This window comes from Octopus sinensis, linkage group LG22 (genome assembly GCF_006345805.1).
Source record: "Octopus sinensis linkage group LG22, ASM634580v1, whole genome shotgun sequence".
In the NCBI taxonomy this organism is placed as follows: Eukaryota; Metazoa; Mollusca; class Cephalopoda; order Octopoda; family Octopodidae; genus Octopus; species Octopus sinensis.
Window position 1 is genome coordinate 5,554,012 of NC_043018.1, and position 27,500 is coordinate 5,581,511.

General features: G+C 37.4%; 1 protein-coding gene across 2 annotated transcripts in view; it reads right to left on the reverse strand.

The window, feature by feature from the left end:
• Positions 1 to 3,753: 3,753 nt before the first annotated feature.
• LOC115223085 (probable low-specificity L-threonine aldolase 2) overlaps positions 3,754 to 27,500 on the reverse strand; it is a 29,030-nt gene continuing 5,283 nt past the window's right edge. For both annotated transcript variants that reach the window (XM_036512212.1, XM_029793499.2), the window contains exons 5-10: positions 26,957 to 27,139; positions 22,397 to 22,534; positions 20,605 to 20,660; positions 7,174 to 7,310; positions 4,925 to 5,049; positions 3,754 to 3,931 (exon numbers count right to left, since the gene is read on the reverse strand). In XM_036512212.1, the coding sequence (XP_036368105.1) occupies positions 3,770 to 3,931; positions 4,925 to 5,049; positions 7,174 to 7,310; positions 20,605 to 20,660; positions 22,397 to 22,534; positions 26,957 to 27,139 (801 nt within the window). In that variant the 3' untranslated portion in view covers positions 3,754 to 3,769. The remainder of the gene's footprint in view (positions 3,932 to 4,924; positions 5,050 to 7,173; positions 7,311 to 20,604; positions 20,661 to 22,396; positions 22,535 to 26,956; positions 27,140 to 27,500) is intronic.

Below are 27,500 nucleotides of genomic sequence, written 5' to 3' on the forward strand. Positions count from 1 at the left end.
GTATATATACTGTTTAATGTACCCAGTTTATAATTATGAGCTCCAAATAGCTTCCAAGTGGAGGTGTGTAGCTTAGTCGTTAGTGTGATGAATTTATGATCATAAGATTTGGGTTTCGATTCCTGGACCAGGTGATGTGTTGTGTTCTTGAGCAAAACACTTCATTTCATGTTACTCCACTCCACTCACCTGGCACAAATGAGTAAGCCTGAGACAGACAGGTGTCCCATGCAGGTGGGGAATTTATATGCCCAGAAAACCAGGAAACCAGCCCTTATGAGTCAGCGTGAACCGAAAAGGTAACTTTACCTTGCCTTTACTTTAGTAGTTCCATACATTGAAGTTATTATCTAGGCAGCTTATCTTCAACATATGAAACTATTAGAGGCTCATAACTATTTCCTGTGTATATTAAACAATGTTTATCTGTCACCAGATGGAGTACGTTTTTTTGTTGATCTTACCTTAATGGGAATGTAAATTATATATATATGTATATATATATATATATATATATATAATATATATATATAATATATTATATATATATATATATATGTATATATATATATATATATATATATATATATATATATATTATATATATATATATATATATATATATGTGAAATAGAAAGATGAATAATCTTGTAGCAGATTAATCAAAAGTTTAACCGTTACCTTGGTAGAAAAAATCACAGCAGAAGACAGCACGGTTGGAGGTACAACCATATGGTGTTGCAACCGTGCGTTGGTGCGGATAATTGAATATTAATATTATTAGTGAATTGAAGAAATGGAGCTGAACGAAGATTGAACAGAAATCGTTTTATTTCATTCTACACGTGTTTCGAAAGGCACAATTTACCAAAATCCGATTGAATAATGAGACCATATTGTGTCTTTCTCTTCAGGAAGAAATAGGAAATCCTATTTCTTCCTGAAGAGAAAGACACAATATGGTCTCATTATTCAATCGGATTTTGGTAAATTGTGCCTTTCGAAACACGTGTAGAATGAAATAAAACGATTTCTGTTCAATCTTCGTTCAGCTCCATTTCTTCAATTCACTAATAATATATATATTATATATATATATATAATATATATATATAATATATATATATATATATATATATATATATTAGTTTGATGTGCAAAGAAAATGAAAAAGTCTTTTCGAGCCTATGCTCTTCAAAAGAAAGGAATAAAAGAAAATAAATGAAGAGAGAATGAAAAAAAACTTGTAGATTTCAGTGGTCCAACATGGTGAATTATATATACAGCAATTGGCGAATGATACACACACACACACACACACACACAATAATAATAATAATAAAAATATGAGGGAATATTATTCCAAACTTACAGGGAAAAAATTCAATTTAGAAATACTAAATCAAATTTCACAAAATATAATATATATATATAAAAACCGCTTAGAGAAAAACCGCTTTTATCAATTCAATAATGAAAAATTAAATTATACCATTTAGAAAAATTAGATCTTATAGAAAGATTAAATATAAGATAAAACATATAATTTAATTTTTCATTATTGAATTGATAAAAGGTGTTTTTTTTCTAATTTATGTATATATATATATACTAGCAGAATTGCCCGGCATTGCTCGGGGCTGAATTGCTTGAAAGTACTGTTAATGATTGCACTGAATTATGATGATTATTCAGGCAAATATTGATATAAGTTTACGGTGGGAGATAAGGACTTAATGATCAAACGTGTGCCATTGCATTGTTTTGGGGGAACCAAATTTCTGATGAGCATTATAGGGGCACCAACTTTAAGTTTGAGAAAGTGTGGTGGTAGTCCGGGTTGCTCAAAGGAATTGAGTACCTCTATTGGATAGTTGATGACGTCCTCTGGGTCAGGAGTTGTATCGATAAACTGATATACATAGACTTCCCCAGGAATGAGTTTTAGCATTTCATCATTAATATGGTGAACAGTTTTATTCCTCAGGGCCAGTATAGCCTTTTTGCCAATCCAATCCATATTCTGATAATTAGCTTGTAGATCTGGGAACACTGCATCTCTGAGATCAGAAGGCGTCTTAACAATGGTACAAATGGAATCGATGGCAATATTACCATTTTCATCCCTGGTATTTTGCCTTCGCCAAGTGCAAGGAGGGTGTGAGGAATGCTGCTGATGTGATATTACGTCGCATATGAGCACGCATATTGGTGTGAAGTTTGAGAGTTACTCCCTTTATTAAAAATATGCATTAAAATGGAAAAAAATGATGGTAAATTATTTGTAAAATCGTAGACTCATCGTAGACGCGCGCTAATACCCAGAATACTCACGACTATAAGATACCTGGTTTTGGTTAAACTGCATCGCAAAATGTGGAGTAGTTAGGAATCTAAATCGGAGTAGACAGACACACAACCTTTCTTTTATATATAAATATTTTCGTCCTAAAAAACTTTGTATGGATTGAATGGTTACCTCTATGGAAATATATACACGCACATTATACATACATGTGTGTATAGATGAATATATAAATACATTTAAATATCTATATACACTTTTGGACGATCTTTGTTTCTTAGAGATAACTTTAAATCTTATTTTCGTCCTAAAAAACTTTGTATGGAGTGAATGGTTACCTCTATGGAAATATATACACACACATTATACATACATGTGTGCATAGATGAATATATAAATACATTTATATATCTATATACACTTTTGGGCGATCTTTGTGCTACTTAGAGATAACTTTAGATCTTATTTTCGTCCTAAAAAACTTTGTGCGGAGTGAATGGTTACGTCTATGGAAATATATACACACACATTATACATACATCTGTGTATAGATGAATATATAAATACATTTAAATATCTATATACACTTTTGGGCGATCTTTCTGCTACTTGAATATACTTTAGATCTTATATTCGTCCTAAAAAACTTTCCTGTCACACACTCACACACACGCACACACACACACACACGCACCCTCACATACACACACACGCACACACACCACACACACACACACACACACGTTAGCTTACAATTTTATTTATATATTTGCGTGTCTATGTGTGTAAAGAGGAAGTGAGAATGCAGAGTGAAAGAGTGAAATGGTAAAATATTTAGTTTTCTCGATTTTTTCTGAAATGGGGGTGAAATTGAAAGAAATTTTGTATGCCATGACCGAATGGAAGTACTTTGAAAAATCATAGGTAAACTCTAATTGAAGAAATTGTGTGAGGAGTAAATCGTTATGTATTTATTTGTTTCTGTTTGCTGTGTTGTTTTTTTTTGAGTAGTGGTTTAAGGTACACTTCTCTCGTTTTATATAAATACTTTCACTTTAATCGTTGCACACTTGCAAAGAGAAAGGAGGAGAAATTAGGGTGATAGCATCAGTGAAGCAGTTCGCTCCGTTTGTGTGTGTGTGCATGTGTGTGTGCTGTAGCCCACACTAAGAAAAGCACTTCACTTACACACCACAATGTGAGTTTTCTCGAAATTTTGCTTAATTGGGGTTGAAATTTTAAAAACTGGACCTGGCACGACCCAATGCATTCTACTCTTAAAAATGCTAGGTAAATTGTAATTGAAGAAATCCTATATTGTAGATTTCTATAAGAGACAAAGGGAGGCAGATAAAATCTGCCTTTTATAATAAGATATATATATATATATATATATATATATATATATATATATATATTATATATATATATATATATTATATATATATATAGTCTTTAATTCTCTCAGAAATGAATTTCATTAAAGACATAACAGACTTTCTTGATGGCATCATCTATGTCTTCTTCGTTTATATTACAGCAAATTGCAAACCGAATATCTTTACCTAAAAGCTTACAACCCACACGGATTTCCTTACCCAGCTCCTTCACTTCAGCTTCAGTGGTCTGTTTAAAAATAAGAAAATAAAATAAACAAGATAAAAAACGAAGTAAATGAATTAAACAAAAATCAAAAGAAGTATTCTATAAAATAAAACTTGCCAGAAATTTACATTATAAGGACTTAGAAACGGTGAGAGATATGCAGACAATTGTTTTTTATAGTGGAATTTGAAGCAGATTCGAGGCAGTATGACTTCACACGACAATGCTGCTCGTAGACTGATGCCTGAGGATTACATCAAGTGGTTTCTAGTGGCAGAAACCTGAAATACAATGACCTTATCTCATAGAGAACGTTTCTGGTTACTTTTGGGTACCTCCTCATAAAGCTATTAATAATCTCTTCTATAAGCACTTGGTCTGAAATTTTGAGAGAGGAGACAAGTAGATAATATTGTCCTAATCCTAGTGAGGTTGCTATGTAGCTTGCAAGACTAAGAACCCCAAGAGGTAACATTATACTTGGATATGGGGAGCGGGGGGAGGAGTTGGATAAAAATATGAAAGAAGGGGCCAGAGAAGAACAGATTTCTTGCTTAGGATGAACTACAATTAGAGGTATGTATAAATAAATAATAAATAAATAAATAAATGCCCCCTTTTAAAGCCTAGCCAGATTCATGGACCCAGTTTCCCGGTTTCTGTGGCGTATGTGTTCCCCAGCTGGACACGGGACTCCAGTCCATTGCAGAGTTACTCATTTTTGCCAGCTGAGTGGACTGGAGCAACGTGAAAGGAAGTGTTTTGCTCAAGAACACAACGCGTCACCCGGTCCAGGAATCGAAACCACAATCTTACGATCATGCTGCTGGCACCCTAACCACTAAGCCACGCGCCTCCACATAGAGGTATGTATACATTAATATATGTACATTATACACCAGGTTATTAGTTTCCCCTAATAGTTTTCTGTCTTTATGAATATGTTATTTAAACTTGTGGCTTTAATTTCTTTAGAATGAAATGGATAAATAAATTAGAGATATACTTTCGTACCATCATTAAACGTTCTTTTAAGTTAGTGATGAAAGACATTTCTTTATTGATTTTAATAAGAATAAGATTAGTTTGGACTTCCTCTGGTTCTATTGTCACCACTGAAGAAGAAAGATTTTTCAGACCTGAAACCAACAAAAATGAGAAACAATTCACGAATTAAAATTAAATAAAAACTAATTCTTAATTAATAATAAATCTCTGAACGAGGTATAAACAGTAACTGCACGACAATGTGAGGGATATTTGCTATCTCAATATGGCTAACCACTAAGGGTGGGTGTTACTGTAGCTTGTAGCCCCAGGAGAACATCGTTTCCAGCTGGCTTTAGGCACACTTTCTGTTCCCTAAGGTATTTGCAAAGGGTACAGAAAGTGTGCCTAAAGCCAGCTGGAGACGATGATCTCCTGGGGCTACAAGCTACAGTAACACCCACCCTTAGTGGTTAGCCATATTGAGATGGCAAATATCCCTCACATTGATTCTTAATTAAGTAATAAAAATAATTGAAATAATTAATGAAATAAATCAACCATTTAACTTTCAGATTACTTAATCAAAAGTAATGCTTATTTATTCACATTGTTTTGGATTAACCATGGAATATCTTGTAGGTTTGGGATTTTGATGAGGTGATTGTCTAGTTTTAGAATGATGCTGTAGGTTTGATATGAGAGGCAAGATCTGGCCAGCTCTTGCATAAAACAGGTGGATTATCTGGGCTGGATATGACTGGTTTATCCCTTTAGCATTCAGATTATCCTATCAAATGTAATGTTTATTAATCTCCATCGTTTTGAATTAATCAAGCATTATAGTGTAAGTTAAAGATTTCACTGATGTGACCAAGCCAGACATCCATGCCTTATCATTCAATTGGGACACCCTGGTGGGGAAAGTTTACATTGGTCTGTGGCCAGCTGCTTGGCTTCGCTGGTTGGAGGATATCCTGATGACCAGTAAACCATTGCAGTTGACGAAATCTACATCGTGATTACTTTTGAAAAATATTGATTTCAAATTTTGGCACAAGTCCAGCAATTCTGATGGAGCGAGGTAAGTCAATGACACACATCCCCAGCACTCCAAAGGGATGAAAGACAAAATTAATCTTTGCAGAATTTGAAATCAAAACATAAAGACAAATGAAATGCTGCTAACGATTTTGCCTGGCACCTAACGATCTTGCTTCGCATGCTAATGATCTCACCTTGCATGCTAACGATCTTGCCTTGCATGTTAACGATCTTGACTTGCATGCTAACGATCTTGCCTCGCATGCTAATGATCTTGCCTTTCATGTTTATGATCTTGCCTTGCATGCTAACGATCTTGCCTCGCATGCTAATGATCTTGCCTCACTTGCTAATGATCTTGCCTTGCATGCTAACGATCTTGCTTTGCATGCTAAAGATCTTGCCTCACATGCTAATGATCTTGCCTCACATGCTAATGATCTTGCCTCGCATGTTAACGATCTTGACTCACATGCTAATGATCTTGCCTCGCATGCTAACGATCTTGCCTCGCATGCTAACGATCCTGCCTTGCATGCTAATGATCTTGCCTTGCCTGCTAACGATCTTGCCTCGCATGCTAACGATCTTGCCAGTTCACCTCCTTACATTTGTTTCCTGGACCACCACCACCGCCAAAACCACTGCCTAAACCACCACCAAAATCACCACCACCACCACCACCACCACCACCAAACCACCACCACCACCACCACCACCACCAGCAACAACAACAACATGAACAGCAACAACAACAGCAAGTGAGGCGCAATGGCCCAGTGGTTAGGGCAGCGGACTTGTGGTTGGAGGATCGCGGTTTCAATTCCCAGACCGGATGTTGTGTGTGTTTAGTGAGCGAAAACACCTAAAGCTCCACGAGGCTCCGGCAGGGGTTGGTGGCGACCCCTGCTGTACATTCGCTCCAACTTTCTCTCACTCTTTCTTCCTGTTTCTTGTCCCCGACTTCATACGCAACCGCTGAGCCTGGATGCGCATTCATCCATCCGTCGATGCTCTCGGTGTCGACGGTTGACCTGCTTTCTCTTCTGCGGGTCTTACGAATAGCAAAGGACCACGTTTCGGACTTCTCCCATCTTGCGAGCTTTGAGACGAAGACCGTTCGCTCAACAGCAACAGTAACAACAACAACATCAACAATAACCACAACAACAACAACAACAACAACAACAACAACAACAACAGCAAAACAAATGACAACGGGGTGTATTTACCATTGACCAGTCTCTTTGCAAGAATATGGTCCTTCTGAATGTTTCCTTCCGGTCTCTCTAAACCACATAATGCTGCAGCTGCCTCTATCCCCAGTTTAAAGACATCACCCCCAAGGGCTGCACGACATAGTGTGGCTCTGGTTATAAGAAAAAAAATAATTATAATTAATCGCAATTTCACTTATGTCCACCGAATAATTAAATGTCAGTTTTAATTGTGGGTTGTATCGTTATTGGTTTGGTTTAACGAATCTAGAAAATTAACCATTAATTAGCAATTATCCCTCCAATGCTTTGGCTGTGGGTATATCACAGAAATTCAATTTGCAGACAAGGTGGGGCTTTGTGTGTATTTCTTAGCTAAACCCTTCATTTCATTCTGTTCTAATTCGTTTAGTGAAATTTCATGGTCTAGTGGTTAGGGTGTTGTACTCATGGTAGCAAGATTGCAGTTTCGATTCCCAGACCAGGGGGTTTGTTGTGTCCTTGAGCAAAACACTTCATTTCACGTTGTTCCCGTGGCCCTGTGATGGACTGGCAACCCATTTCAAGGGCAATGCTTGGGCCTCGGTCACTTATGTGCCATGGAAAGCTGGGATCTGGCCTGGTGGGTCCTACAACTCAAGACAGTAACATCCAAGGATTGATGATGTTGATGATGATGATGATGCTGATGCTGATGATGAGTGGTAATGATGATATATGATGATGATGCCTATGATGAATGATGAATGATGCCGATGATGAATGATGCTGATGATGAATGATGAATGATGCCGATGATGAATGATGAATGATGCCGATGATGAATGATGATGATAATGCATGATGAATGATAATGATGATGGTGATGATGATGATGATGATGATGATGATGATGAGATATGAGATGACATGTACAGTTATTTGCTTATGTGCAGATGCATTCCTATGCAAAACATTTGTACATCACTGTGAGTAACCATCATTCAAATGTTACAATGACTCCATAAATGACCCCCCTCCATGATAATCCCCTTAATTTCTCCCTAATGACCCCCTAACCAAATGCACACCATTTCTTCAGAATGTAACATGTCATTTCCTATATTCTCTAAAAATATGCGGTCAGTGTTCTTAAATTGGAATAAAATAAATTTCTTCTTTTACCATATTTTCTAATTTCTTACTTCAAGGCATGGCAGTGTGATTAAGAAGCTTGCTTTCCTACCATGATGGACTCGACTATCAGACCACATATTAATCCAATACAGAAGAGTATAATGTAGAGTAGTGTCTCTGCAGCTGGAATCCAGAAAATCTGATCAACGAAATCATTCTATGAGGTGTATATAGATCTGTGGTTGTCAACCAGGTTCTATATGGACCCTCAGGGGCCATATAAGTTTTTGGGGGTCCACACAACAAAATAGTAAATTGAGGATCCACAATAGTATTTTAAGGGTCCCTGAAAAAAATTTGCTTTAGATGTATGTATTGGAAGAAACAGCTGGATTTCTTTCTCTAACATTTGACATAGTTCAACCTAAACAAGTTAATGTGTGAATAACAAATAGGAATTTTGAAAGAATTTTCTATAAAACTAGTTTTAAACATTGAATGGCTAATAAAATAGTTATCAAATAGTTATCAAATAGTTATAAAATAGTTTATAGATAAAAAATGGCTGGGAGCCCCTGCTTTAGATGTATGTATTGGTATGTATTGCAAGAAACAGCTTGGTTTCTTTCTCAAACATTTTACATGGTTCAACCTACACAAGAGAACATCTGAAAAACAAAATAGGAATTTTGAAAGAAGTTTCTATAAAACTAGTTTTTAAACATTGAATGACTATGGGAGTCCACCAGAATAAAATAGTAATTAACCCTTTTGTTACCGTATTTATTTTGAGATGCTCTGTGCTTTTTTCAATAATTTAAATGTAACAAAGAATTTAGTAAAATAACTTAGTTATCATTCAGCTAGTGTTAGGAACATAAATTGTGACTAAGGTTTGGTGGAAGATTTTAATTTACACCTTGTAAAAACAAGACATTTGTACTACAGAGCCAGAGGCAGTTTTGGCTGTGTTGGTATCAAAAGGGGTCCATAGATAAAAAATGTTTGAGAACTCTTGGTATAGACCATTAAATGCCAGGAGATATGAGGGGTGAATACATTTATTTAATCATTGGTCGTCTTTAGGAATGGATGGAAGAAGTTGAAGGCTACCTGTGAGATACAAACCCACATCTTCTGCAAGCATCACAGAGGTTCTACTATTGGAAGCCTTCGAACAGTATTTGAATTTTTGAAACATGAGTGGTTGGTGTTAGGAAAGGCATCCATCTGTAAAATTCCTGCTAAAATAGCTAAAATAGTCACAGAAGTCTGGTGCGGGCTTCTGCCTGGCTGACTCCTGTCAAACTGCCCCAACCATGCCAGCATGAAAGGCAGGTGTTAAATGATGATGATGATGGTGATGTTACAATATGAAATAAATAGGTGCAGGTGTGGCTGTGTGGTAAGTAGCTTGCTTCCTAACCACATGGTTCTGGGTTCAGTCCCACTGCATGGCATCTTGGGCAAGTGTCTTCTACTATAGCCTTGGGCCGACCAGACCCTTGTAAGTGGATTTGGTAGATAGAAACTGAAAGAAGCCCATCTTACATATATATATATATATATATATATATATATATATATATATATATAAGGTTAATCCAAACGGGAAAACAGAAAAAACAACAACACGTGGAACAATTACAGTATTATTATTATTAGGCGCTCAGGAAAATGGAAGAAGGAGGGTATGACGTTTCGAGCGGAGCTCTTCGTCGGAAACAGAAAGAGAAGAAAGAAAGATCCCGAGACGGGAGGACAGAGGAAAAAAATTGCAGGTCGTCTTCACGAGGTCACATACTGAAAAGACGGAAGTAGTAAAAAAGGAGGAAAATGTTTTTTTAAAAACAGGAGCTGAATCAATGAGGGAATGGTAAAAGAGGTGTTGCGAGATGACGGTGTGTGGTGTGTGTATGGTGGACAATGGTAGTAGCAAGCAGTAGTAGAATTAAGGAGTGGTGTGGGGGTACCCTAGCAAGTCAGAAAGGCAGATCAGAAGCAGGGAGGTATGTGTGTGTGCGTGTGTGTGTATGTGTGAGTGTGTGCGGTGTGTGTATGTGTGTGTATGGTAGACAATGGCTAGTAGCGGGCAGTATAGTAGAATTAAAGGAGTGGTGTGGGGGGGTACCCTAGCAAGTCGGAAAGGCAGATCAGAAACAGGGAGGTATGTGTGTGTGCGTGTGTATGTATGTGTGAGTGTGTGCGGTGCGTGTGTGTATGTGTGTGTGAGGCGTGATAAAAAAACAGAAAATATGTATATGTTAGTGCGTGCGTGGCGGGAAGGGTGGGGGCGTATGTAACGTGCCAGTGTGTGTGTTGAGTGGTAGTGTGTGTATATGTCCAGCGTGCGTAGTTGTGTGTGGCAAGTAAATTTGAAGTGTGTGTAAGTGTAATGTGTATATATATGCAAATGTGTGTGTGTGAGTGGGTGTGTGTATGTGTGTGCGTGTGTGTACAAAAGGGGGGGGGTTAAGAGAAAAAGAACTGCAGCGAAGGGGGGGGAGAGGAGGGGGAAGATGGAAGAGTGGTCCCGCGGCGACAGGCGTGGGAGAACCCAAAGACAACGCGCCGGCCCCAGATACGGACAGGAGATCCGGTCGGTCAACCATGAGCATGGTGCAAGCGTGCATGTATGCGTGCGCGAACGCGCACAAGCGAGCATGTGCGCGCGCCTGCGATTGCGTGTGTGAGTATGTATGTGTGTGGATGTGTGAGTGTGTCTGTGTGTAAGTCTGAGTGTCAGTGTGTCCGATGAATGTATGTAAGTAGGTGTGTGTATATTGTGTGTATAGATGTATGTCTGTGTGTGTGTGGTGTATGAGTGTGTATGTATGTACGTGGGTGTGTGTGTGGAAGTGTGTGTATGTGCATGTGTGTGCGCGTACATGCAGGTGTGTGAGTGAATGTGTGTGAGTATGTGTGTGTGAGGTGTATGTCTGGGTGTGTAGGATGCATGTATGTGTATGGGTGATGTAGTGTGTGTGTGTTGTAGTGTACGTGCGGTGTGTTGTGTGGGCATGTATGCGTACATGTGTGTAGGTGTGCGCGTGTGCGTGCATGCATGCGTGTGCGTATGTGTGTGTGTGTGTGTGTGTGTGTGTGTGTGTGTGTAGTATATATGTATGTGCGTATATGTGTGTGTATGTGCGTACATGTGTGTGTGTAGGATGTGTGTGCATGTAGGTTTGTAGGGTGTGTGTATAGGTGTATGTATGTAAGTAGTATGGGTGTGTCCGTGTATGTGTGTGTATGCATGTGTGTGTATGTAGGTGTGTAGGCGTGTGTGTGTGGTGCGTGTATGTGTGCGTGTATATGTTGGTGTGTGTGTATGTGAGTGTGAGTGTATGGGGTTTGTCATGCATGTGTTTGTGCGCGTGAGGCGAGTGTGTGTGTGTAAGTATGTGTGTGTGTATGTATGTGTGAGTGTGTATGTGTGTATGTCGTGTGTATGTAGTACGTATAGGAGTATGGAAGATGTGTGTGTATGTGTGTGGGTGTATGTATGTCTGTGTGGGTGTGGTGGGTAGTGTGTAAGTATATGTTGTGTGTGTATGTATGTGTATGTGTGTGTGTGGTGTGTTTATGTATGTGTTTATATATGTGTGTAGGCGTGTGTGATAGGTATATGCATGTATGGGTGTGTGTCTGTGAGTGTTTGTGTGTGAGTGTAGGTATGTGTATGTATGGTGAAGGTATGCTGTAGGTGTGTGTGTGTGTGTGTGTATGTGTGCGGGTGTTATGTGTGGTGGTGGTATGCGTGTGAGTGTATGTCTGTGTGTGTGTATGTCTGAAGTAGGTATGTGTGTGTATGTTATGTGTGAGGTGTGTGTGTGTATGAATGTAAGTGTGTGTGTGTACAAGTGTAATGTATGTATGTGTGCGTGTGCGTGTGTATGTGTGTGTGTGGTGTATGCGTGTGGATGTGAGTGTATGGGTGTATGTATGTGTGTGTGTATGTTGAAGGTATGGTGTGTGTTGTGTGTGTGGTGTATGTATGTGTGAGTGTGTATGTGTGTATGTCTGTGTGTATGTATGTACGTATAGGAGTATGTAAGTATGTGTGTGTGTAGTGTGTGGGTGTATATGTATGTGTGTGTGTGTGTGTGCATGTGTGTAAGTATAGTGGTGTGTGTATGTATGTGTATGTGTGTGTGCTGTGTGTGTTTATGTATGTGTTATATATGTGTGTAGGCGTGTGTGTATAGGTATATGCATGTATGGGTGTGTTGTCTGTGAGTGTTGTGTGTGAGTGTAGGTATGTGTGTATGTATGAGTGAAGGTATGCTGTGTAGGTGTGGTGTGTGTTGTGTGTATGTGTGCGTGTGCGTGTGTATGTGTGTGTGTGTGTATGCGTGTGAGTGTATGTCTGTGTGTGTGTATGTCTGAAGTAGGTATGTGTGTGTATGTATGTGTGAGGTGTGGTGTGTATGAATTGTAAGTGTGTGTGTGTACAAGTGTAATGTATGTATGTGTGCGTGTGTGGTGTGTATGTGTGTGTGTGTGTGTATGCGTGTGGATGTGAGTGTATGGGTGTATGTATGTGTGTGTGTATGCTATGAAGTAGGTATGTGTGTGTGTGTGTGTATGTCTGAAGTAGGTATGTGTGTGTATGTAGGTGGGTGTGTGCGCAGGTATGTGTGTGTGTGTATGTGTGTGTGTAAGTGTGGTGTGAGTAGTGTGTGGCGTGTATGTGTGTGGTAGGGATGCATGCGTGTGTGTGGGTATGTATACATACGCACGCACACAACCGAAGCACGCCCACACACACGAAGTGCGCTGGCACACACAACACACAAATATCTCTTATTATAAAAGGCAGATTTTATCTGCCTCCCTTTGGGAGTTATACAAATCTACAATATAGGATTTCTTCAATTACAATTTACCTTGCATTTTTAAGAGTACAATGCATCGCGTCATGCCAGGTCCAGTTTTTAAAATTTAAACTCCAGTTAAGCAAAATTTACAGAAAACTCACATTCTGGTGTGTGTGTCAAATGCTTTTCTTAGTCTGGTTTACACCACACACAAATGCAAACACACAATGGGCCAGGAATAAAATGAAAGTAATTGACTTACTGTAGTGAGTGATTCTTTCACTCTGCCTCCCACTTCCTCTTTCAACACATAGACACGCAAATATATAATAAAATTGTAAGCTAACGTGCGTGTGTGTGAGTGGGTTGTGTGGGTGTGCGCGTGTGTGTGTGTGTGAGGGTGCGTGTGTGTGTGTGTGTGTGTGTGTGCGTGTGCGTGAGTGTGTGACAGGAAAGTTTTTTTACGACGAATATAACACCTATATCCAAGTAGCAGAAAGATAAGCCAGTAAGGTGTGATTTGAAGGAGATTTGGCTGCTATTTCTACTACCATGTCTAGCTGCCATGTAGGGGTCTCCCTCATAGGCTCATACATACATATATACATAGATAAGACAGTAAGGTGTGATTTGGGGGAAATTTGGCTGCTATTCTTTCTACCAGGTCTAGCTGCCATGTAGGGGTCTCCCTCATAGGCTCATACATACATATATACATAGATAAGACAGTAAGGTTGATTTGGGGGAAATTTGGCTGCTATTTCTACCAGGTCTAGCTACCATGTAGAGGCCCCCTCATTGCTCATATATATATACATACATAAGACAGTAAGATGTGATGCGGGGGATATTTGGCTGCTGTTTCTACCAGTCTGTTAGGCCTTCTCATGTAAACTCAAGCTTTCTCATGCCTTGAACATAAGACCAAAGCAGAAAATTTATTCTTTTATTCTTCTGCTTTTTCCAGCCATTGGTCTGTGGCCATGCTGGGGCAATGCCTTGAAGAATTGTAGTTTAATGAATCAACTCCAGTTTTATTTTTGTAAGCATTGTACTTATTCTATCTGTTTCCTTTGTCAAACCACTAGGTGACAGGGATGTAAACAAACCAACATTCGTTGTCAAGCAGTGGTGGAGGGCAATCACAAGCACAGACACGCACACACACACACATACATGCATACACATATACACATATACATACATACATACATACATATATATATATGTGTGTGTATATATATATTGCAGCGTGGAAGCCATTTAAGAAACACACAAAAACCGTTACATTCACTTCAACATTTAAATTTAATTTGCCAAAATATTTTCGTCGCTTTGAAACCGCGACCTGTTCACTGACAAAAATATCGTGCTAACAGGTCGCGGTCTCAAAGCGACGAAAATATTTTGACAAATTAAATTTAAATGTTGAAGTGAATCTAACGGTTTTGGTGTGTTTCTTAATGGCTTATAAACACCTTCAACGCTGCAACTGTTTTCGTTCCAGCACACGATCTCAGATCAAGTCACTTGCTATGCAAGTACATCTCTGTAACTATATATATTATTATATATATATGTATATTGGTAAAAACAGTAAGATAACAAAAGAAAGAAAGAGACCTCAATATTATGTAAATAGAGGAAATCTTTTATATAAAGTGAGGTTGTGTGTCTGTCTCCTACGATTTAGATTCCTAACAACTACTCCCACTTTTGCGGTGCAGTTTAAAACCAAAACCGGGTATCTTATAGTCGTGATCATATCGAGACCGTCTGGGTATTAGCGAGCGTCTACGATGAGTCTACGATTTAAAAAAATTTACCATCAATTTTTCCCATTTTAATCCATTTTTGACATATATAAGGGAAGTAACTCTCTAAAATTTATTATTAAATCTCAGAACGTAAAAAGCTACAGTAACACCCCTCCCCCTTTGTGGTTGCCATATTGAGATGGCTATTATACTTTACATCTCTAAAAATGCTTATAATTATTTCCCTTACAAACCCGAGCAACGCCGGGCGATACTGCTAGTATATATATATATCTTTATTATAAAAGGCAGATTTTATCTGCCTCCCTTTGGGAGTTATCAAATCTACAATATAGGATTTCTTCAATTACAATTTACCTAGCATTTTTAAGAGTACAATGCATCGCGTCATGCCAGGTCCAGTTTTTTAAAAATTTAAACTCCAATTAAGCAAAATTTACAGAAAACTCACATTCTTGTGTGTGTGTCAAATGCTTTTCTTAGTCTGGTTTACACCACACGCAAACGCACACACACAGTGGGCAACGAATAAAATGAAACTAATTCACTTACTGTAGTGAGTGATTCTTTCACTCTGCTCCCACTTCCCCACTCCTCTTTCCACACATAGACACGCAAATATAAATAAAATTGTAAGCTAACGTGCGTGTGTGTGAGTGTGTGTGTGTGTGTGCGAGCGTGTGTGTGTGTGTGAGGGTGCGTGTGTGTGTGTGGTGTGCATGTGCGTGATGTGTGACAGGAAATTTTTTTTACGACGAATATAAGTAGCAGAAAGATAAGACAGTAAGGTTTGATTTGAGGGAGATTTGGCTGCTATTTCTACCATGTATAGCTGCCATGTAGGGGTCTCCCTCATAGGCTCATACATACATATATACATAGATAAGACAGTAAGGTGTGATTTGGGGGAAATTTGGCTGCTATTTCTACCAGGTCTAGCTACCATGTAGAGGTCCCCCTCATTGGCTCATATATATATACATACATAAGACAGTAAGATGTGATGCGAGGGATATTTGGCTGCTGTTTCTACCAGGTCTGTTAGGCCTTCTCATGTAAACTCAAGCTTTCTCATGCCTTGAACATAAGACCAAAGCAGAAAATTTATTCTTTTATTCTTCTGCTTTTTCCAGCCATTGGTCTGTGGCCATGCTGGGGCAATGCCTTGAAGAATTGTAGTTTAATGAATCAACTCCAGTTTTATTTTTGTAAGCATTGTACTTATTCTATCTGTTTCCTTTGTCAAACCACTAGGTGACAGGGATGTAAACAAACCAACATTCGTTGTCAAGCAGTGGTGGAGGGCAATCACAAGCACAGACACGCACACACACACACATACATGCATACACATATCACATATACATACATACATACATACATATATATATGTGTGGTTGTATATATATATTGCAGCGGGGAAGCCATTAAGAAACACACAAAAAACGTTACATTCACTTCAACATTTAATTTAATTTGCCAAAATATTTTCGTCGCTTTGAAACCGCGACTGTTCACTGACAAAAATATCGTGCTAACAGGTCGCGGTCTCAAAGCGACGAAAAATTTTGACAAATTAAATTTAAATGTGAAGTGAATCTAACGGTTTTTGTGTGTTTCTTAAATGGCTTTATAAACACCTTCAACGCTGCAACTGTTTTCGTTCCAGCACACGATCTCAGATCAAGTCCTTGCTATGCAAGTACATCTCTGTAACTATATATATATTTATATATATATATATATATGTATATTGGTAAAAACAGTAAGATAACAAAAGAAAGAGACCTCAATATTATGTAATAGAGGAAATCTTTATATATAAAAGTGAGGTTGTGTGTCTGTCTCCTACGATTTAGATTCCTAACTACTCCCACATTTTGCGGTGCAGTTTAACCCAAACCGGGTATCTTATAGTCGTGATTCAATCGAGACTGTCTGGGTATAGCGCGCGTCTACGATGAGTCTACGTTTAAAAAAAAATTTACCATCCATTTTTTCCCATTTTTGACATATATAAGGGAAGTAACTCTCTAAAATTTATTATTAAATCTCAGAACGTAAAAAGCTACAGTAAACACCCCTCCCCCTTTGTGGTTAGCCATATTGAGATGGCTATTATACTTTACATCTCTAAAAATGCTTATATAATTATTTCCCTTACAAACCCGAGCAACGCCGGGCGATACTGCTAGTATATATATATATAAATATATATATATATATATATATATAGATATAATATATATATATATATATATAGATATATATATATATATATAATATATATATATATACATATATATATTATATTATATATATGTATATTTGTATTTATATTTATATATATATATATATATATACAATTGCAGCGTGGAAGGTGTTTATAAGCCATTTAAGAACACACACAAAAGCCGTTCGATTCACTTCAACATTTAAGTTTAATTTGTCAAAATATTTTCGTCGCTAAAATCCGCGACCTGTTCACTGACAAAAAATCCGTGCTGCATCTGAGAAAGTAACAGTTAGTTCGTCATATATATGTACGTATGTATGTGTGTATGTATGCATACATGTGTGTATGTATTTACGTATGCATGTACGTACATACGCCTGTGTATGCATGTACGTATGTATGTATGTATGTATGTATGTATTGTATATATATGTGTTGTAATATGCCCGCACCATACACTCTATAAACATAAAGCTATAAACCTGTAGCGATAGATGGATGTAGAGTGACCACTCATCACAATGCTATCAAATTTCAGCTTCCTCAGGCCGAAGCTTGGAAGTGATTTACGACGCTTACTCCCAAAACTATACCCTAAAACCTATTATCAGATCTTTATCTCTATATCACAGAACTTTTGTTTTACTATTGTGCGTATGTATGTATGTATGTGCGTTGTATGTATGTATGTATTATGTATGTATTATGTATGTAGTGTGTATGTATGGTATGTATGTACTACGTACGCATGTGCGTATGTATGTATAACGCACACGTATGCATGTGCCCATGTATGTGTGTGCGTACATGTACGTGCGTATGTACGCACACACGTACATGTATGCACACACATACATATATACATACATACGTACATATATATGACGAACTAACTGTTACTTTCTCAGATGCAGCACGGATTTTTGTCAGTGAACAGGTCGTGGATTTTAGCGACGAAAATATTTTGACAAATTAAACTTAAATGTTGAAGTGAATCGAACGGCTTTTGTGTGTTTCTTAAATCTCTTATTATAAAAGGCAGATTTTATCTGCCTCCCTTTGGGAGTTATACAAATCTACAATATAGGATTTCTTCAATTACAATTTACCTAGCATTTTTAAGAGTACAATGCATCGCGTCATGCCAGGGTCCAGTTTTTTAAAATTTAAACTCCAATTAAGCAAAATTTACAGAAAACTCACATTCTGGTGTGTGTGTCAATGCTTTTCTTAGTCTGGTTTCACACACATACGCAACCCACGGCACACGCAGTGGCGCAACACAATAATGAAAGCAACACACTGGGCAACGAATAAAATGAAAGTCGACAGAGTGATTTGAGGAAGACTAAACTGAAAGTATTCTGTCTATGACGCTGATAGATACATGAGTAAAATGTATGGGAAGCTAAGAGCTAAGAGTGAGTGAAAATGTTCTTGGAAGACAGTAAATAGCGAGAGAGAGAGTGAGTTGAGGGGAAGTGGCTTGTTGTTAGTAATAAAGTAAACATACACTCATACATACATACATACATACATACATACATACATACATACATACATACACACCACACATACCACACACAACATACATACACACACACATACATACATACACACATACAACAGACATACATACATATACATACATACATATATACATACATATACATACATACATACATACACACACACACATACACACACACACAGTATTGAACGCTTGAGAACAATCAGATACATTTGCAACACATCGTTGAAAAAATTATTGTTCACACAACATACATATACATATATACATTACAGACAGACAGACAGATAGACCACACACACACAACATGATCCAGCATGGCCACAACCTCAAGGCTGAAACATATAAAAGAATAACAGAATATAAATGTGTGCAAAGACAAAGTACAGAAATATTAATGCAGTATATGGGGATTGGACAATAAGCGTAAGGCAGTTGTCAATGGTGGTTCCAGAAATCCCGAGCCATAAACTACAGCCTAGAAGACGAGCCTCATCCTGAAAGATCTGTAGACTCGACAAGGACATCCTGAAAACCCTGGTGGAACAAAATCTCATCGTAACTGTTGAGGAACTAGCAGCAGAAGAGCTTGGATTTGGTCATTCAACCATTCATTGAGACCTGTGTGCTATCGGAAAAGTCAGCAAATTGGGTCAATGGGTTCCTCCACGAACTTTCCGAGTCTAATTGCATGCAGAGAGTGAATGTATGCTTTTTTCTTTGCTGTCACATCTCACCACTACTGCGCTATGTATATCTATATATATAAAACTGTAGTTGTGTGAGTGTCTGTCCCCTTCGATTTAGATTCCTAACTACTCCCACATTTTGCAGTGCAGTTTAACCAAATTCGGGTAGCTTATAGTCGTGATTCATATCGAGCCCGTCTGAATATTAGCGCGCGTCTACGATGAGTCTACGATTTTAAAATAATTTAACATCATTTTTTTATTCCATTTTAATGCATAATTTTTCGTGTGTGTCGATGGCGGCAGAGTTAGCGTCCACGTTCACACCTGCACCTGTGGGGAAGGGAGTGTAAGGAAATCAACGTCGTAATGCGTTGTCAAGGAGACCAGTGTTCTTTTAGAACAACGACTTCATGGCTTGAAGACACCAAAACAGAAATGGCTAAAAAAAGCGTCTACATGAGTCTACGATTTAAAAAAAAATTTACCATCGTTTTTTTTTCCATTTTAATGCATTTTTTCGCTATTATATAAGGGAAGTAACTCTCTAAAAATGTCTACGATGAGTCAACGATTTATTTTAAAAAAAAATTTACCATATTTTTCCATTTTTAATGCATTTTTTTGCTATTTTTTGGCTATAACTCTCTAAAAATGCTTATATAGTTATTTCCCTTACAAACCCGAGCAACGCCGGGCGATACTGCTAGTGGCTTATAAACACCTTCCACGCTGCAATTGTTTTCCTTTCAGCACACGAATCTCAGATCAAATTACTTGCTATGCGAGTACATCCCCGTAATATATATATATATATATATATATATATATATATAGATATATATATATATGCATGTTATATATATATATATATATTATCTATATATACATAAATATATATATATGTATGTATGTATTATATATATATAATATATATAATATATATATATATGTATGTATATATGTATATATATATATATATATATAAATATAAATATAAATATATATATATATATATATATATATATATATATATATATATTTGTGTGTTTGTGTCTGTGTTTGTCCCCCCACCATCACTTGACAGCCGATGATGGTGTGTTTTATGTACCTGTAACTTAGCAGTTCGGCAAAGGCGACCGATAGAATAAGTACTGGGCTTACAAAGAATAAGTCCTGGGATTCATTTTTTTCGACTAGAAATACTCTTAATGTGGTGCTCCAACATGACCGAAACAAAACAATAGAATAAATAACAATACCAATTGATACAAACCTTTTGATGAAAGATTCCGTGCCAGCGACAACAGCCCCGAATGGAGCACCAATTCCCTGGAATTAAAATTAAAGACAATCTTTTTTAAAGAACTTTGAGATCTAGAAGTAAATAATAAATAGGAGTAAATAATTAATATAAGTATATAAATAATAGAAGTAAATAATTAATAAAAGTAAATAATTAATAAAAGTAAATAATTAATAAAAGTAAATAATTAATAGAAGTAAATAATTAATAGAAGTAAATAATTAATAGATGTAAATAATTAATGTGATGGTGGGGAAACAAACAAACATAAACACACACATACGACAGGCTTCTTTCAGTTTCTGTCAACCAAATCCACTCATAAAGCTTTGGTCAGCCTGAGGCTATAGTAGAAGACACTTGCCCAAGGTGCCATGCAGTGAGACTGAACCCAGAACTATGTGGTTGGTAAGCAAGCTACTTTATTTCAAAAATTTTACCATAAAGGCATGACACAGAGTAGCTTGCGGGCTGGACAAAAACATTGATGAGGTGAATGATGAAAAAAGGATGATATTGATGGGAGAAGACAAAACACGCCTGCTGATTTTTTGCTCCTCTAAAACATTATTCTCTTCTTTTTTCTTTTTCACAGAAGAAAGACAAAACGAGTGGCTATGTGGTAAGCAAGCTACTTACCACATAGCCACTCTTGCATCTGTATAACATAATAAATGTAAATGTCAGACTATGAGCTGAGAGATTTTGGTAATGATACCATACGACACTCTGAGTCAAGTCCACCATGTTGTTGTTGTTTGTTCCTTCTCTAGCCATGCCTGGCTCATAAGAGCTGGTTTCCCGGTTTCTTGGCATATAGGTTCCCCACCTGGACGGGACGCCGGTCCGTCGCAGGTGAGCTGCAAAATGCAGGAGGAAAGAGTGAGAGAAAGTTGTGGCGAAAAAGTTAGCAGAAGTTTCGCCATTACCTTCTGCTGGAGCCACGTGGAGCTTAGGTGTTTTCGCTCATAAACACACATTGCTCAGTCTGAGATTCGAACCTGCGATCCCTCGACCGCGAGTCTGCTGCTCTAACCACTAGGCCATGTGCCTCCACAGTCCACCATGTTATAAGCAAGCAGTGCTTTACAGAATTATTCACAGTTGTAATCAACAACAGAACTGTTTTTAATTACTGTAGTGGTTATATAATGAAGTGAGGAATTGGTTTTTCCCAGTGACAAATTTGGAACAGTGGAGAGAAGTCCCTGATAGACCATGCTATGCTCTGTAGGGAGTGAAGGGCCTAAGTATTTAATGCAACATGATTTTTATCCTTGGGTAGCAATTGCTATTTCCTATTTGCTTGAAAAATGCAATTATGAAAAATAGCTAATATTTCCTTCAGACTTTGCTTTTGTTACATTTATTCAAACTCCAAAGAATCCTTCTCAACACATGGCTATGATGCTTCCTCACTACTCCTGATCATGATCAAAGATGCACATATTGTAAGCCACTAAGGGATATGCTCAGTTGGTTAAGATCAAGCAACTGACAAGCAAATCTGTGGTATTGAGCAGAATATTTGTTATAACGATATTTCTGCTTCAGCACCTTAATGTTGAATCTGTCTGAAATGTAATGGAAAATAGGTCAGTTTTAAAACCTTGATGTCCAAGTCACAAAAGCAAAGTGTGAAGGGAATAGCAGTCATTTCCTTTGATTTCTAGATAAAAGCAAATAGGAAGTAACACTTACTGACCAAAGACAAAAAGAAAAAAAAATGTTAAACCATAATATCATCAAAAATACTCCCTACCTTATTAAGGCAAACGGTGATAGAGTCACAGGATTTTGTTATCTCTGGAATAGGAACACCAAGACCAACGGCTGCATTCCAAATACGTGCACCATCCACGTGAACCTTTATATTATTTTCTTGGGCTAGATTGTACAACTAGAAAAATAAAAATTATTCTTTATCAATTAAATAATGAAAGAAGTTCCCAAAACATTAAAAACTGCAATATCAGCAGTTTAAAAATTTCTTCTGGTTACTTTTCACTCAAGCACAAAAAATGTCAGAAATTGTGTAAATTTGGAAATTATGTGTTTTCATTACAAAATTGATAAGAAAGAAGATAATTTGTTTTATATGAGAATATAGTTTTCTTCTAGTTTCTTTAATCTTTTAGCTGGGGAACACATTGTTTCATCTTATACCACTGGAAAGACTCAGTAACTTGATTCGTAAGGTTGTAGTTTGGATAGAAGAAATAGAAGCCATGAATTTTTGGAGGGTTCCTCAGAACTGATGAGGTTGATGGGTTGGTGTTTAGTTTAAAACGCTGCGAAAAACATGAGCAGAAAGGGCCTTTGATAGAGTTGCTATTGTAGGGAGAAAGTAATGTCCAGAGAGCTTAATGTGGGGTTTAGAGTGTACCAGTAGTATACAGCTTTGCCCAGGATTAAGTTAAGATTATTAAGCTAATCAAGTTCTTTATTTCAAACCAAACTAAGTAACATCGACTTAAATTTGGGTGAAATCCATTGAAATTGGTTTTATATATATATATATATATATATATATATATATATATATATATTATATATATATATATATATATATATATATATATATATATATATTATATATATATATGGGCAACACACACACACACACACACACATACATACACACACACACGCATGTACACCTATTGCATACATGTTTTTTGTATGCGTTCATGTTCGTGTGTGTGTGTGTGTGTTGCCAGTATATCAACAAAATACTTTTTTCCTCAATGGAAAAAAGCACAACAAAAGTCTTAACAAAAACTCACTCATCACTAGAAGGTTCCCCACCTGTTTGCAAACTCCTGTTTGCAAACAATGGTGATTTCTACAACTTGAAAATTGTTAAAAGTTTTGGTTGAAAATTAATTTTTACTGCTATTCGCTGGTGCCTCTAGTAAAAATAAGTTGACGAAAATACAACTAGGATCATGACGAATGTCCTCCTAAAATTGGAGTGACATGCATGCTAATTTGTGGACATGCATAAATTACATTCACGTACACACACACACACACACATACACACACACAAACACGTTTTGCCTTTTATATGTACAAATGTTATTGTAGAGAGTTGTTGCTGTAGATTTTTGGTACATACTGTAATAGCTTAATAAAAGAGAAAGGTTAATAAAAATAGGTGAAAGAAAAAGAGAGAGCAGAGAGAGAGAGAGAGAAAGAGGGAGAGAGAGCATGAGAATAGATAGATAGAAAGAAAAAGAAAGCGAGAGAGAGAGAATATAGAATACTTTTGGGTACATATGAATATAGAGCAGTGCTTCTCAATCACAGCCCCTAGGGTTGCATGTGGCCTTCAAGCATCTTTCCAGCAACCCCCTACAGTCCTCCCTCCACAAAAATAATAATCTTTCCTTTAATTGACCCATGTTTTACTTATGTTTCTTAATCATTTAGATATTTGCATTTCCATATTTTTCCATATTTCTTTAAGCTCGATATGAAAAAAATTATTATTTCTTCAGTTTGTGGCATGAAGTAAAGTAAAACAAAAACACATAGTCTGGTGGTGAAGGTGTTGCACTCCTGATTGCAAGGTCATGGTTTCAATTCCTAGACAGGGTGGTGCTATGTAGTGTTGAGCAAAACCCTTCATTTCATGTGGCTCAGGACACCTTTTGGTGGGGATGTTGTGGTATCAGTCATTTATACGTGATAGAAACTGAGTAATAAATCCTTTGTGCCTCATGACTCAAGACAGTAAGATCCAGTGGTTGATGATGGTGATGATGATGACCATGACGACAATGACGATGATGATGATGATGATGATGACGATGATGACAATGACGATGATGATGATGTTGATGATATATGATGATGATGATTGTGGTGATGATGAATGATGATGACAATGATTATGATGATAATGATGATGATGATGATGATGATGAGTTTGTTGACACTATATCTTAAGCACTATTTCTGATTGTTACATTCATTTATTTCCACAACAAGGGTCCAGTCCTTGCTGTGATGTTGTGGCTTAGATTCCTCAATGATCATGAGAGATACACCGGCAATGCACACGCTTCTGATAAGGCCTCCCATTCTGGACAGATCTAAGGATCGAAGCCAGACCAATATGGACCACCTCTTCCCAGAGGTAAAAAGAAGTTTACATAGGGCCAACACTTCTACCTTGAAAAAAAGCAAAAGTTACAAATAAAACATTGATGACAATTTAAAACTAAGAAGATCTAGGCGAAGAAGGCTTTCTCTCAAGGAAACACATGATCTGGGACAAAAAAGGGAAGCAAAAGAGAGGACACGCTAGCAATAGCTAGAGAAGGGATACTACAACAGAATAAAAAAAGCAGGGCTCTAACTGGAAAGAAACAGAAAAGACAGTCTCATAGTTCAGAACAGGAGAGATAAGTCCTCAATGGCCTGTGCTCCATAGGGAGAAAATGGCTTGAATTAAATAAGTACATTTACTTCTTTAATATACAAGTTTTAGTTACATGTATTCATTATACTATTACAAAATGTGGCCTTCTGACACCAACATGGCTCCAATAGTCAGCAGCTAGGAAACCACAGGCCAGCCCAGCAAGCCAACTTGCTTAGAGAGGAAGAAGTAGTCGTACCTGGCCATTTGTCTTGTGTAATGTGGTTCTTTGTCACTCAGGTTCACTTCGACTGGTCACATCGAATTTTTACATCAACTGCCTTCATAGCCAACATCACATTTGCTGTTTATGTATCCAACTTGACACTAACTATCTTCATGACCAACTTCACACTCACTGCTTTTTTACTGTTTGTTTATATTGCCATTTTCATACTCTGTGTTCTTTATGTTGCCAACTGACACTATGCATTCTCTCACCAGTTCAAATTGTCCACCTCACAGCAAAGAGACACACACACAAAATCCTGCAGCATGCTTCTAATTACCTCCACCAAGGAAGGAAGTTATGTTTCCATCAGCATTGACTTGTCCATCTGTGTGCAAAATAACTCAAAAAGTTGTGAACGGTATTTAAAGAAATTTACAGGAAAAGTTGTTAATGACACAAGGAACAGATGATGAAATTTTGGTAGTGATCCGAGAAATTTTATGGATTCTTGAAGGGTTTTTCATTTGTTATATTTACTTTACATGAAGTATTACAATGTTAAATTCTTTGATTATCTCTCTTGAAAACACGTTCATCGTTTCCACATAAACTATGGTGGCGTTACTGTTTCCAAAGTTTATTTTCGTTTCTCTATTAGTAATTTTACTCGTGTATCTATCTTAAAATGAGCTGCTTGGCGGAGGTCTGCGGAGGATGGCATGACAAGCCTTGACTATTGGGATTGACTCAAAAAGCTCATGCTTTGCTCCCTCCACTGCCACTGTGAGCTCTATATCATCTGTATGATGTGGAAAATGTTCCATCAATATTGCCCATCTTTAAAATTCGTCCGAGGCTTGGCCCCGTGCCCTCCATCCACTACAGAAATGTTTGTGTCGTATCACAACACTATGACAGAACTATTTCACCTCAATTGGCCCTGCTCTCTTCAACATTGTGCCAAACACACATAAAAGAGGGAAGTGACTTCACGGCATTCAAACGATCCCTAGATGATTACCCCCAACAAATACCAGATAAACCACCCACACCCAGATATGTCTCTGAAAACAATAACCCTCTGCTTGAATGGGCTTCGGTTCCCCAGAGCTGACTGTGTATCTCTTCCAGGCGGTGCTATTAAATTAGACATGGCCTGAGTCAACTTCGGCCGAAATTTATCTAAGTAATCTAATCTATGCTGTAACCTTTTAATCAAAGCATGACAACGCGGGTAGAGGCTGATATCTTAACATTTCTGATGGTCTTAAGTATAAAAAGAATTATTAAAGATTTATATAGAACTACATTCAGAGTATGTCTATAAGCTATTGTGTTTAGACCTGGTTTCTATCCTCAAACTGTTCCGTTTTGTAGATGCAATTTTTTTCGTTTTTAATAAAGCACTTCGAGATTAGAAAAATCAAAAATCTGCAATAATCTCAGTCCCATGAGTATCGGATAATGGATTTTCAACTGTGTAAAGAAACTGATTGTGGTGATCGTAGTTTTGATGGTGATTGTGGTGAAAGCAGATACAGTGTTGATGATGACGATGGCCGAGATAAGTATGGGAGGAGGTCATGTTTTTGTCGGCGTTTGTTTGGGATGATGATGATGATGATGATGATGATGATGATGTTGATGATAACAGTAGAGTCCAAGTTCATTTCAGTGAAAATAAAGGTTAAGTAAAAGAAAATCACAAAACACTTTCTTACCTTTTGTAAATAGTCCAAAGGTAAAATTTTCCCTCCACATCTATTATGAGTATTTTCTAGGCAGATAACTTTGGTTCTACATATATCATTCGCCACTGATGTTGATATTGTCTCGGCTAATGTGGTTAAATCGTAAGTTCCATCTTTTAGAGTGGGGACGATTCTTGGAAAAACTCCAGCCAACTGTGAAAAAAGATTCATCGCAATGCCATAATTCTAAAAGTGAACGATTTTACTCACACATACATGCATGCACATGTATATGCACGCATGTGCACACATATACAAGCACATACACATGGCAAACATACATACACCTATACGTGCATATATATATATATATACACACACACACATCTAAATATAGCTCTTACAGCCATCCAACCAGCCATCCCTCTTCTCCATCCATCCCACTTCTCCATCCTATGGCTGTGTGGTAAGTAGCTTGCTAACCAACCACATGGTTCCTGGTTCAGTCCCATTGCGTGGCATCTTGGGCAAGTGTCTTCTGCTATAGCCCCGGGTCGACGAATGCCTTGTGAGT